Consider the following 12,521-nt stretch of genomic DNA (forward strand, 5'->3'; position numbering starts at 1 on the left):
AAATCAGCGTTAGCTCGATTGTTTCTCTCTAATCAACTCTTTATTCAGGCAGAAAACCAAACAGTCCATCTGCGGTTTTTAACTGGCCTGGGGCTACAAACAATTCAATTGAAAACAGGCGCGTTACAGCCTACTTGTCCTCTGCACACTTTTAACCGAAGTACATTGTTACATGCTAGAGAAAATTGCCAGTACATGTGTAGGTCTATACCCTCCCCTGATAAGTAACGGTTAAGCCCGGAATGGAATATCCCTAATGGAATGCTCCAGGGGAGCATAGTTAAGCATTCTGAGAAGGGAGCCCTGGTGCAAGGGTGTGGAAAATAAAGGCTGTGGAACCTTGACTTTGGTGTGTGTCCAACTGTTCTTGGAGATTTAAGAGGAACCTGTAACATTGGCGTTGTCGGCAGGACAGTTGGTCAGGAAGCGCCAGAGGAGGTTGTAGCAGAAATCAGTGGACTTTGTGCTAATCGTGCAAAGTTGGAAGCTGAGGTTGGAGACCAGACGTCCACAGGACCCGGACAGAATCAGTGCACGTGGGAGCCTGAGGAGAAGATTGTATCACCAGCAGAAATCAGTGGACCTTGTGGTGATCTCGCAAGGTTGGAGGCTGAGGCTGGACTGGAGATCAAACGTCTACAGAAGCAGGGCACGTGGGAGCCAGAGAAGAAGGCTGTGACCAGCGGAGACCAGCGGACTTTGTGTGGATACAACGGCAAAGATCGCGGATTGGTGCTTCACGGGGGCGGTCAGTGGAAGCGGTGGAAGCAAGAGGAGAGTCCAGGAGGGAATTCCAGGAGAAGACGGGACGCTGTGGAGCCCAGCAGTGTTGTATGGACGCTTTCCGGAGATTGACGACTCGAGGAGGAGTGAGCGGCGGGACTGTCTTAAAGGATTCATGTACTGAACTGTAGGAACTATCATATGATTGAGGACAGTGGCAGAGGGAGGGCAGACTGAAGCAGCTGGTAACAGTTGGTGTATTTTCGTTGTTCTGTTGACCTGTTGCGAGTTTCTAGAACTTAGTAGAAGTCTGTATCTCCTAGATGTGTATTTTCTAGAAGTCTTGTGTAGTTTTGTGAGGTTACTCTGCTTAGGAATGTGCTTTTGATGGATGGGGTCAGGAGTTGTTGACAGATAGCTACCGCTAGGGCTAGTCCAGTATTGCACTCTAGAGTAGGGTTTCACCGATCACATCTGGTCCCACTTTTATCAGGGACAGAGACTTTTATCAGGGATAGTGCATTGATTGCAGGGACCGTTCATTGACTGTGGCTAGGGGGTGGTGTACCTGTGTCAGCCATGGATAAGCTAATCGAACAAGGCAAGGAGATGGGCTTGGAGGGGGAAAACCTCCTGAAGTTTGTGATGGCCCAGCAGGCTATAGAAAGAGATGAACGGGCCAAGGAAAGAGAGGCTCAGAGGGAAAATGAGGCTAAGGAGAAAGAGGCTCAACGAAGACATGAGCTGGAGATGGAAGAGCTGAAGGTACGGCAGGCGGAAATCGAGTACCATAAGGCCAAGAAAGAAGGTACAGGAGACGTCAAGGCTAAGACGCCGAGACTACCCAGCTTCATGGAAGGTGAAGAAATAGATGGGTACCTCTTGAGGTTTGAGAGGTTTGCCCGTGCCAACCACTGGGCGGAAGACACGTGGGCGTCTCTACTGAGTGCCCTACTAACAGGGAAAGCACTAGACGTATACAGCAGGCTGTCTGACGCTGAGGCGCAAGATTATGACAAGGTAAAGGAAGCCATTCTAAAGAGGTACGAGCTTACCGAAGATGGGTTCCGCAAGAAGTTCAGGTCGGAAATTCCTCAGGAAGGGGAAGGGCCTGATCAGTATATCGTGCGTTTATCCAGCTACCTCAACAGGTGGATCGAGCTGTCAGGAACTTCAAAAACGTTCGAGGGAGTTTGTGACCTGATCATCCAGGAACAATTCCTAGATCTGTGCCCGACGGATTTGGCGATACACCTCCGGGAGAGAAAGCCAAAATCCCTAGAGGAGTTAGGGAAGATGAGCGACCAGTATCTGACGGCTCACGAGACGAGCCTGGCTGAAGGTGTCCGTCCACGCAACACATCAAGATCTGAGGGTGAGCCTGGACGGAAGAGCGGTCAAGGTGGCTCCGGGGAGCCTGGGGGAGGCTTCCGTAAGACCTGTTACCACTGTCGTGAAACAGGGCATGTGAAAGCTGATTGCCCTAGTTTGGGGAAAAGGTTCTCCAAGAAGAATGTGGTGGCACAGAGTATGTTCGCGCAGGGAGCAGACAAGCCCTGGGACGCGGATGGAAACTTGGCGGAAGATAGCAAGTACCGCAGCAGCGGAGCTGTGAACGGCCAGCAAGTACAGGTGTACAGGGACACTGGGAGCTCCAGGACCTTTGTCAACAAGACGTTAGTGCCGAAGAAGGCATACACTGAAGATGCCATTAAAGTCAGACTGGCCAATGGGGCTGTTGACAGCGTGCCTACAGCCAGAGTTGAGCTGGAAGTGGATGGTAACGCGAGAGAGGTAGAAGTAGGGGTGATGAACACGCCCTACCCGGTGTTGCTAGGCAACGACTACGGGGCGGCCTGCGTCGGAAGTAGGGCAGGTCCGGTGACCACTCGGGAGATCAAGAGTGAGTTGGGGGAGGACAAGAGGCACCTTGGGCGTGGTGAGAAGATGGAGTCAGCGGTGCCACGATATCAGATTCCAGCGAGACGCCAGCAAGGTGGCCAAGTAGCGTATCCTCCGAAAGCAGAAGTGAGGAGCGAGAGTAACACAGTAAAACAAAGAATACAGAAGCTCATGGAGGAGGATCCGGTTTACCGGAGGGGTCGGCTGCGTTGGTTGCAGAGGCAGAACCGACTAAGGAAGGCAGCAGGAAAGCGCACCAAGCAGGAGTATGGTGTGAAATAAGTTTCAGAGCATGCCATGGCTGACCAGGTGAAGTACCGGAGTAGAAGTGTATTGTAACAGAGTAGTTTTTTAAGGTAGCTGATTCCCCTGTTAGTAGTAGTAGTAGTTAGCATGTTGTCAGATGATGAAACTATATTACACATGTTTATCATCTTGGGGGAGGTGTTACATGCTAGAGAAAATTGCCAGTACATGTGTAGGTCTATACCCTCCCCTGATAAGTAACGGTTAAGCCCGGAATGGAATATCCCTAATGGAATGCTCCAGGGGAGCATAGTTAAGCATTCTGAGAAGGGAGCCCTGGTGCAAGGGTGTGGAAAATAAAGGCTGTGGAACCTTGACTTTGGTGTGTGTCCAACTGTTCTTGGAGATTTAAGAGGAACCTGTAACATACATCTAAAAAAAATCCTTACACCGCTTACTATGTCCCATCTAAATTGTGCTAAATCCTGAGAGTAAAGCTTTGTTGTGCTTACCGTTCATATGGTAAACTCAGAGTGACAAATTTGTTTTAATTAATATCATATATACTTCTAGTACTCCCATTCCACTTGACGGCGCTCTTGTTTTGCTCTCTCTTGGACCTGAAATTGGCAAAAGTAGAATCTCTCCCGCAACCTTTTTTCGCGACGGGGCGAAATCACGGATGGGGGCGAGGTGGAGGGACCAAATCACTAGTGGGGAGGGCGATATCGCTAGAGATCTCGACCCGAGGAGGACAAAGTCGCCGTGGGAAATTGTAGCCAGTTAGCAGCACACAGTCATTACGGTCCTACTGGCTATAATGACCTCTGCAGCCCCGGGATATCATGTCATGTTAGATATTCCTGAATGAACAGTGTCCTCCTAATCACCTCTAACATAACCTTGACAAAGTAGACTTTGTATTTTCAAATTCTTCCAACATATATTAGACAGCCCTGCAGCTCGGAACAGTTAGCGTTGTGGCAACTGGGTCTGACTCTCCTTTGCTTGCATTTAGTACGACTAATATTAAGTCAATTTAGAATTGTTATTGTAACTAATATGAAGTGATTTGATACGAGTATTGATATTGCTGTGCCATGTGATGATTCATCAACCAACTACATATATGGTCTCAACCACTACTTTACATATACATACCATGGAAGAGGTCGCTAGATATAGGTAAAGACTTAAAATTGTCAAGAGAGTGCAGGCAAACGCATGGAGTCGGCGGCATGTTTGAGTTGAGGTGAAACGGAAAACTGCCTTTTAATATATTTTTTTGTACCAAGCTGTGCTATTTTTCTGAGATGCCGACAATGGGTCCCTCCATATTGCAATGGGTACTTGTACCTGTACTTGTCCCGTAGGTTGGCACTGGCCGGTCAGGTTATGCGACACGACAAGATGGCAGGGTTGGTCCTCCTTTGGTCACCAAAGGAAAAGCGAAGACGCGTTCGCCCTTCTTTAACTTTGAAGAAGGTGATCAAGGAGGGTATAGGTCTGGAGGGTGCTGATGAACTGTCCTCAATTATGCGTGACAGTAACTTGTGGAGACATTGGTGTCACCATGAACTGAACTAAACTTGTACAGACCAGACTAGTTTCTAGTGTATAGTGGCTATCGTCAAAAATACCATTGCTTCATACCGATATTCCGTCGCACTTAGAATGTGAGGTCTCAGCCAGGAGGTTATACGGGTAAATTTCTACACCATCCGCAACATCACGTCTTTGTTATTCCTAGCCAAATGTTGCATCATCAGGATATCGACATCTTTTAAAAACTGTCAGCGGCACATACGGACATCTACAATGGGACAGTTAGTTGCATTCAGCCAACTGCATGATAAGTGTTTTTTTTTTTAATTATTATCCATAGCCTCACACGTTCGTCGTGGCGTGCGCACGACTACCCTACCCATGTGTCTGTTCGAGTTTGTGAATAGACAGGAAACTTAGTTCTCTTCGGAGTTTACGAAGAAGAAAATTGCTTCTTTTTTTATTATTATCCATAGCCTCAGACGTTCGTGCCTCTCTTACCTTAAAAACTGCAAAAAGTGCATCGATCTCATCTTTGAAAACACCAGTGGCACATATATAATGGCATCTGCAAGTACTAGAGTTGCAATGCTTAAGAAATATTTGGCTGCTTGGCTGAACTGCATTGAACTGCTAACGAGACCATCATGCATAGCGGTGGATGAAGACATCCATCCGTCAATCGTTATGACTTGCCGATCGCGGCTGAAGACAAATTCACAGCAAAACCGGCAACTTGAATATGTATTTTTCGACTTTTTGACTACACCGTTCATATAGTTGCTACATAATTAACAGGGATAAGTCCAATTTCCTTGCTGTGTTGAAAATAAAGAGAATTTATAAGTTTGATCAAGATTCTGCTGATGTAGAACCCATCTCCTAATGCCCCTTGTGTTGTATGCAAGTTGAAACTTCCGTGGCCCTTAATGCAGTTGTCTGGAGGTTACACATGACAAAACTATAATAACACGTGTGTCATACTAAAGGCCCTTTTTTTCCTTTGTCGCACGATGGTCGTAGGGGAGCTGATCGCAAATTGAGGGCTGGGTTAACCATGCATGCGTCGGACAAAACCCAACAGGCTTAAAGTGGAAAGGAATATGGTTCTTGTCGGGCTTAGTTCTGTACAGCCCTGGTTCTGTACATCAAAATCACTTGTGGTTGTAGAAGGTATGTGACCGCGCCAAAGACTATTATCAAGCGTGTTCATATTCATTCATTCATACAATTACTAAATTCAATCCTGCATGTTGACAAACACGGGTCGATTGTCTGTGTGTGGCCTGCCGTGGGAAACACAGTCATTAACAGTAACTGATATGCCCCCTTTCCACTTAGACGGCGCTCTCACGGCGATCTCTCCGCGACCTCAAATTGGGCAGAGCGCGGAGATAGCGCCAGGGTCGCGATGAGAGCGCCATGAGAGCGCGAGCAACTCTAACTAATACTTTATATAATTATTATTTGCCATATAATAATTTTCATGTTTTTGATACCATGCACTTCTTGCCAAGGTCAGTAACTTGTCATGTGCAACACTATGATTTAATTGTGTTTCACTTCAGTGCACCTTGCGCGGTGGGAGAGGGCAGAAAAGGTCGTGTGAACTATAGAAATACCCTGCAGAACAATGGACCTGGTTCAAACAGTCGTGGGATTCGTGTGTCGGCCCAGCGACGTTTTACCCATAAAAAATGTCCTTGTCTTGCCGGAAATAGTCAGCGTGGGAAAGTGGTACATCACGTGATTCTCCGCTCTTTGGGAGTTTTCGAGCATCTTCTTTTTATACGGTGTCACACCATCACATTTGACCAATCACGATTGTTCATTTGAATGACGTTTTCGGTAATCTAATAATAGCATGGTATATATACACTAGCAATATAAAGTTGGAAACTGCACAGGGAGCTGGCATAAACCAACTTTGCTTTACCAACAACATTGAACCAGTAAGTACCTGTATTTGTCCGTTTTTCTACTTTATTGCACCTGCTGTATCATGAAATAGTATGCTAGGTTGATGGCATATCACAACTTTGGGTGTCTTTTCTATGTATTAAAGTTAAAAAAAACGATAACTTTGTCTAGATCTGATTCGCATTTATTTTAGGTGAATGATCAGAAATTCTTACCGTGTCTCGAGGGCTCTTGCCCAACCTGGTCTGTGTTAGGCTTTCTTTTGACACTCAAGTGTTTTTCTAACTCCATAGTCTACACGTTTGGCTCTTTTAGAGCGTTGAAGTTTCTTGTCAATGTCACGCACAAAGTCTCTCTGTCCAGGTTTAAGACTTGATATTTACAGACGTTCATTGTAGAAAGTATCAAATAGGTCATGTTTGTTACTTTTGCCGTGAAGCTTAACTTGAAAAAGCTAGCGTGGTTCGGGAAACAGGGCAACAACTCGACGGCATGATTTGCGCCCAACCAAAGCGCATGGTAAAACATTATGTTTTCTACGTAATGTTATACGTTCATGGTCTACACTGTTTAACGTTTCCCAACTTCAAAGATAAGACGAAACAGGTATCTAAGTGATAGTTATATTTTATGTGTTTTTCTAAGTTCAACAAAAACCGTGCATTCGTAGTAGTATATACTAGTTGGCGACGGTGGCGTGTTTAACTGGGTGTACATTTGTTCAAAACCTTAAAATGCCTGACAAAGCCCCTTTTCTACATCTTCCATAACATTGTAAGTACGTTTAGCAGAATGATAGAGATGTTAGTTTTTTTCGTTGTTCATTCGCGTTTGCCCGACCCCCGCCGACATTTGAGATTTCACACTGACTGAAAGTGAACTTGCAGATTATATTTGGGTGGATATTTCGATTGTTGTTGTTGTTAACAGAGAGAGTTCCCATACTTTAATCACAGGCATTAAACACCCACGAAATGTACCCCGACCTCCAAAAGAGCCATATAAAAAATCAACAATTCTTCTCAAGAATATACACAAATATAAATAGAGCTCTTGATTATCTTTTAAACTTTTTGTTGTCTTTATATCGGCTGGGCGATTGGAAATGTGACCTCAGCGTTAGCTCGATTGTTTCTCTCTAATCAACTCTTTATTCTGGCAGAAAACCAAACAGTCACTTCGCAGTTTTCAATTGGCCTGGGGCTACAAACAATTCAATTGAAAACAGGCGCGTTAAAGCCTACTTGTCCTCTGCCCACTTTTGACCGAAGTACATCTTTAAAAGAATCCTTAAACCGCTTATTATGTCCCGGCATTGTGCTAAATCCTGAGAGTAAAGCTTTGTTGTGCTTACCGTTCATATGGTAAACTCAGAGTGACAAATTTGTTTTAATTAATATCATATATACTAATACTCCCATTCCACTTGACGGCGCTCTTGCCTTGCTCTCTCTTGGACCTGAAATTGACGAAGTGGAATCTCTCCCGCAACCTTTTTCCGCGATGGGGCGAAATCACCGATGGGTCGAGGTGGGGGGACCAAATGACTAGCGGGGAGGGCGAAATCGCTAGAGATCTCGACCCGGGGAGGGCGAAATCACTGGGGGGCGAGATCGCTGTGACACCGGCTCAAAACAGTTGCCGAGGTGGCGGCGCTCATGGCGCTCCCTGTGCGCTCCCTTGGCGATCTTACGGCGCTCTCTCCCCGCCCCGGCCAAGCCGCAGAGAGAGAGCTCGCAGTGAGAGCGCCGTCCTAGTGGAATGTGGGCTTTGTATGTCAATTGAGCATTGAGATGTCACATACCAAAAAAGTTGCTCTGCGCGACTCGGAACCGAGAGGCCCCGGGTTCGAGTCCTGACATGCCACCGATCTTGTGCCCTTGGGAAAGGCACTTTACACGACTTTCCTCACTTCGCTCAGGTGAAAATGTATTGTCCCGTCATGTATTTATTCCCTGTGTTGGTGGCGCCATTAATAAAAAAATCAGTGGGTCGTCACCACGTCTGGCGATTACATGTTGGAATAAAAAAAATCCTTAAAAACGTGATTCAATAGCCATTGAAAGTTTAATTTCTATGTGTAAATGTTCCATTCTGACGTTTCTATCAACAACTATTACATGGGAACCGCTGGCCAGCAAGTTCCCAGAGGGGACGTGTTAGCCGGCAAGTTCCCATGGGATTGAACAAAAAACCTGTCAACAGACCTGTTATTAATGTTAACCCCGGGACCTTTAATTATCTGCAGAATGTGTGGTCTGTCAGGTCGTTGACATTTGGGGTCAACAACACGAGTGAAGCCCCGGTTTTATTCAGTAGGGATGTACATCTACTACATGTATAACTTAATCATGGGTTTATGGTTACGACTCCGCGGATATTGGACAAAAATAGCGATGCGCAACTTTTAGGTCAGTATTTTCGCGCAGGCCGAGGAGCCCATTTGAGTAACCAAACAAACTTTTAAGAGCCTTTTTCTTGGCATATCTTGATGATTGATGGCATTTGGAACCGGGAGATTTTCTTTCTTTGGCTTGATTTTGATGCTGGGTAGAGTTCTAGCTGTGATGCTGTGTTGTTGTATTTGGCTGTGAACAGGGAGTCATAGGTCATTCCTACCATCATACGATGGGTTTTTGTCGATTCAAAAATGGAAGAAAAATTGGCTACAATGATAATTTGGAGGTCCTGTTAATTTGAGTTTTCAATAGTTAAACATTTGGTTTTTGACGGCTTTTTTATGACATGTTTACCAGAAACGTTTTTACCTTAGATTTCATTAGCTTTAGATACACACATGTCATGTAATTAGTTTCAATCTTTTTACACACAAAATAATTATTGTCTTCGTCATCTGTTGCTCCCATTGCAAATATCGTTAAATTGTGAAACGAATGACGTCTAATGTTTCAGGTTATCATTTTCCCCTTTTTGCTACCTTTATCCCAGGTGAACTGCTGGAAATCTGGAGACAGGATGGACCCGCGTGTGTCGTTACCCATGGGGCTGCTCCTCCTCGCCATGATGAGCACTGGTGTGACTGGTCAAGGTAAGGTTTTCTTCAACATTCTTTTATAATAGTTATGTTGACCTGACAGACCACACATTTCTACCGGGACGGCCTGTTGCACTGGGCGGGGGAAGCTATTAGAGCCCCCGAAGGCACAACCTGCCCGAACACCCCAATACCCCCAATCACGTAAGACTGGATACCAGGCTAGTAACTGCCTGGAATTTCATACTTGGGGTATACATTTGAAGGTGAACATCATTAAACATAATGAAAAACTTAAACTTTTTTCCAACTCAAAATTTGACTCTCAAAAAATTTTCGACCGAATCACTCAGTCTTCCTCAGCTATCTGACCCAAATGCTGTGGACACGTGATTTTTCCCACGTGTTACGTCAGCAAAGGGTCAAAGGTTGTCTGAAGTCGATACCGCCCCCCGTCCCGGTTGAGCGATGGTTGAAGTGCCCTGATGTATATGGCCTCTTTTATGCCTCTCTTGAAGTAATCCTGTTCGGTATCCAAGATTCTGACCCCCTCCAAATCCACTGTGTGTCCCGGTGATTCTATGTGGATGTGCTGTGACACCTCAGATGCAACAGAACTGGGTCGTCTATGTTCTAGAAACCTAGCGCCTGGTTTTAGTGAGTGCTCAGTTTCCCCGATATAAGTTCCCCGACAGGGGCCTCTGTTAGTGTTTCCCTGGCAACTTATGTGGTAGATAACCCCACATTTGTCTTCCTTGGGAGTTTTGTCCTTAGGTGCCACCAGGAGTTGTCCTAACGTACGATGAGGTCTGAAACAGGTACTCACTCCGTGTGCAGCAAAGATTCTACGTAGAGGCTCAGAAACACCCTTTACGTATGGGAGGACTACAAGTGTTTTTCTGTTTTTCCCTCCCGTTCCCTGACTATCTTGGGGTTTAGACCGGGGCTGTCTGGGCTCGGAGGCTTTCCTAATGAGCCACTGAGGGTAGCCACACTTCTTTAGGGCTTCTGTAACGTGCTCAATCTCGCTACTTCTATCCGCAGGATCACTGATGATGGTATTAGCTCTATGTAAAAGGGTCTTGATCACACCCAACTTGTGGTCCAAAGGGTGGTTTGAGAAAAAATTTAGATATTGGTCCGTGTGTGTCGCCTTACGGTATATGTTAACCCGCAGGGACCTATCCTGGTTGATTGTTGTTAAAGTGTCTAGGAAGGGCAGTGCACCGTCTTCTTCTTTGGGTTATCTACCACATAAGTTGCCAGGGAAACACTAACAGAGGCCCCTGTCGGGAAACTTATATCGGGGAAACTGAGCGCTCACTAAAAACCAGGTTTCTAGAACATAGACGACCCAGTTCTGTTGCATCTGAGGTGTCACAGCACATCGACATAGAATCACCTGGACACTCAGTGGATTTGGAGGGGGTCAGAATCTTTGATACCGAACAGGATTACTTCAAGAGAGGCATAAAAGAGGCCATATACATCAGGGCACTTCAACCATCGCTCAACCGGGACGGGGGGCGGTATCGACTTCAGACAACCTTCGACCCTTTGCTGACGTCACACGTGGGAAAAATCACGTGTCCACAGCATTTGGGTCAGATAGCTGAGGAAGACTGAGTGATTCGGTCGAAAAGTTCTGGTGAGTCAAATTTTGAGTTTTTCATAATGTAATTTACCAACTCAGATGAACTTTCATGCTGATCATTAAACATAACTTATTCAAATAAGGACCTCATTTGCATAATTTATGAGGAAATGCTAGAATGGTATTGTTTGCTAAGATAAGGCTGCCTTTGGGTGGAGAATATGATCAACTGATAAAATTAAGGCAAATGGTGATCCTGTTTGCATAATCGGGAGGAATAATCTATTATTTGTCAGTCATTAAGATTAGCATCATTTGGCGAAGGTATGAGATCGTGGGACTCTAGTTTGAACTCCATACTCATACATTCTCTGCAGACTTCCCAGTCGGTTTGTGGCCATTAAATTCACAATACGGAGCGTCAGACGTAACAGGAAATGGAAATGACGGGGTAGCAACAGGAGTCAGTTTAGCACCGGGTCCAAACGGAGACCCTGACGGCGCTTTCCTGTTTTCCGGGAATTCGAATTCCTACCTCGACATTCCCAACAACGGCAGGCTGGATGTGCAGTACTCCTACACCATACTGGCGCACATATATCCTACAGGCCGGGCTGGACCGATCATCGACTTCACCCCGAACACTGGGTGGGGTGTGCATCTTTGGCAGACGGATTCCCCACAACTGTTTATGAGGTAAGTTTATATTTAACGGTGTCGTTGAGTGTAAAGCCATATGCATGCATAATTGACCAATTCTAGTCTGAGAGAATGTTATAAAAATGTAGAGATTGCGCCATCAAAAGGCAAAGACCTGTCTGCATGTTTATTTTCCTTCTTTGTGGTTAGGCCATGTTGACCTGATTATATGGATGACATCCACGCGAGCATGAATTTTCGTCAATTTCCAAGAAAAACGTGTTCGACCATACTGTGAATCGTAAAACGTAGCTGCAAAATGAGCAAATAGATGCCGTAAATTGAAAAAAAAAATATTGGAAAGCGATCCTTATGTCGCAGAAAGCCAAAATCCATTCCAAAGGACAAGAATGAAAATGAATAGTCTATTATTCACCATGCCAATAAAAATAAGATACTACTCTGTGTGTTTAGTCATTTGTTCAACATTCATGGCCACCTAGATTTCATGATAAAGGCAACTTTTTTAACAAACATTTTTATTCGCATGGATGCATCAGTTTCGGGGTTCCCAGAGGATGTCATTCATATAACCAACATGGCCTTAACCACTGAAAAATTATAAGAATTTACTAACTGTGTATTGCAGGGCGGTTAGACGAGATGGATACATCACACCTGAGGTTGCTGCAAATGTCCTGCAGCAGAACACTTGGAACTACGTGGGCGGAACCTACGACAGTTCCACAGGTGTAGAAGCCATCTGGAACAACGGTGAAGTGGTCGGACGGACGCACGTCGGAGTCCCTTCGGTCGCAACTCAGTACCCCATCCGGGTGGCGGTGAGGGACGGAGACCATCGGACGTTCGCGGGCCGTATAGCCTGTATCCAGATGTACAACTTCGCCATGACTCAAGAACAGATCGTCGCAGCGAGGGATAAGTGTGCTCCAGGTA

The 12,521-nt window shown here is 45.5% G+C and overlaps 1 protein-coding gene across 1 annotated transcript in view; it reads left to right on the forward strand.

Moving 5' to 3' along the window:
* The first annotated feature begins 748 nt into the window (after window positions 1-748).
* LOC109466515 overlaps window positions 749-12,521 on the forward strand; it is a 29,993-nt gene continuing 18,220 nt past the window's right edge. Inside the window, exons 1-3 of the mRNA XM_019764240.1 lie at window positions 749-1,700; window positions 11,292-11,621; window positions 12,214-12,518. Of these exons, the coding sequence (XP_019619799.1) occupies window positions 1,303-1,700; window positions 11,292-11,621; window positions 12,214-12,518 (1,033 nt within the window). The 5' untranslated portion in view covers window positions 749-1,302. The remainder of the gene's footprint in view (window positions 1,701-11,291; window positions 11,622-12,213; window positions 12,519-12,521) is intronic.

Source organism: Branchiostoma belcheri, unplaced genomic scaffold (genome assembly GCF_001625305.1).
Source record: "Branchiostoma belcheri isolate BF01 breed outbred unplaced genomic scaffold, Haploidv18h27 scaffold169, whole genome shotgun sequence".
Classification (NCBI taxonomy): Eukaryota; Metazoa; Chordata; class Leptocardii; order Amphioxiformes; family Branchiostomatidae; genus Branchiostoma; species Branchiostoma belcheri.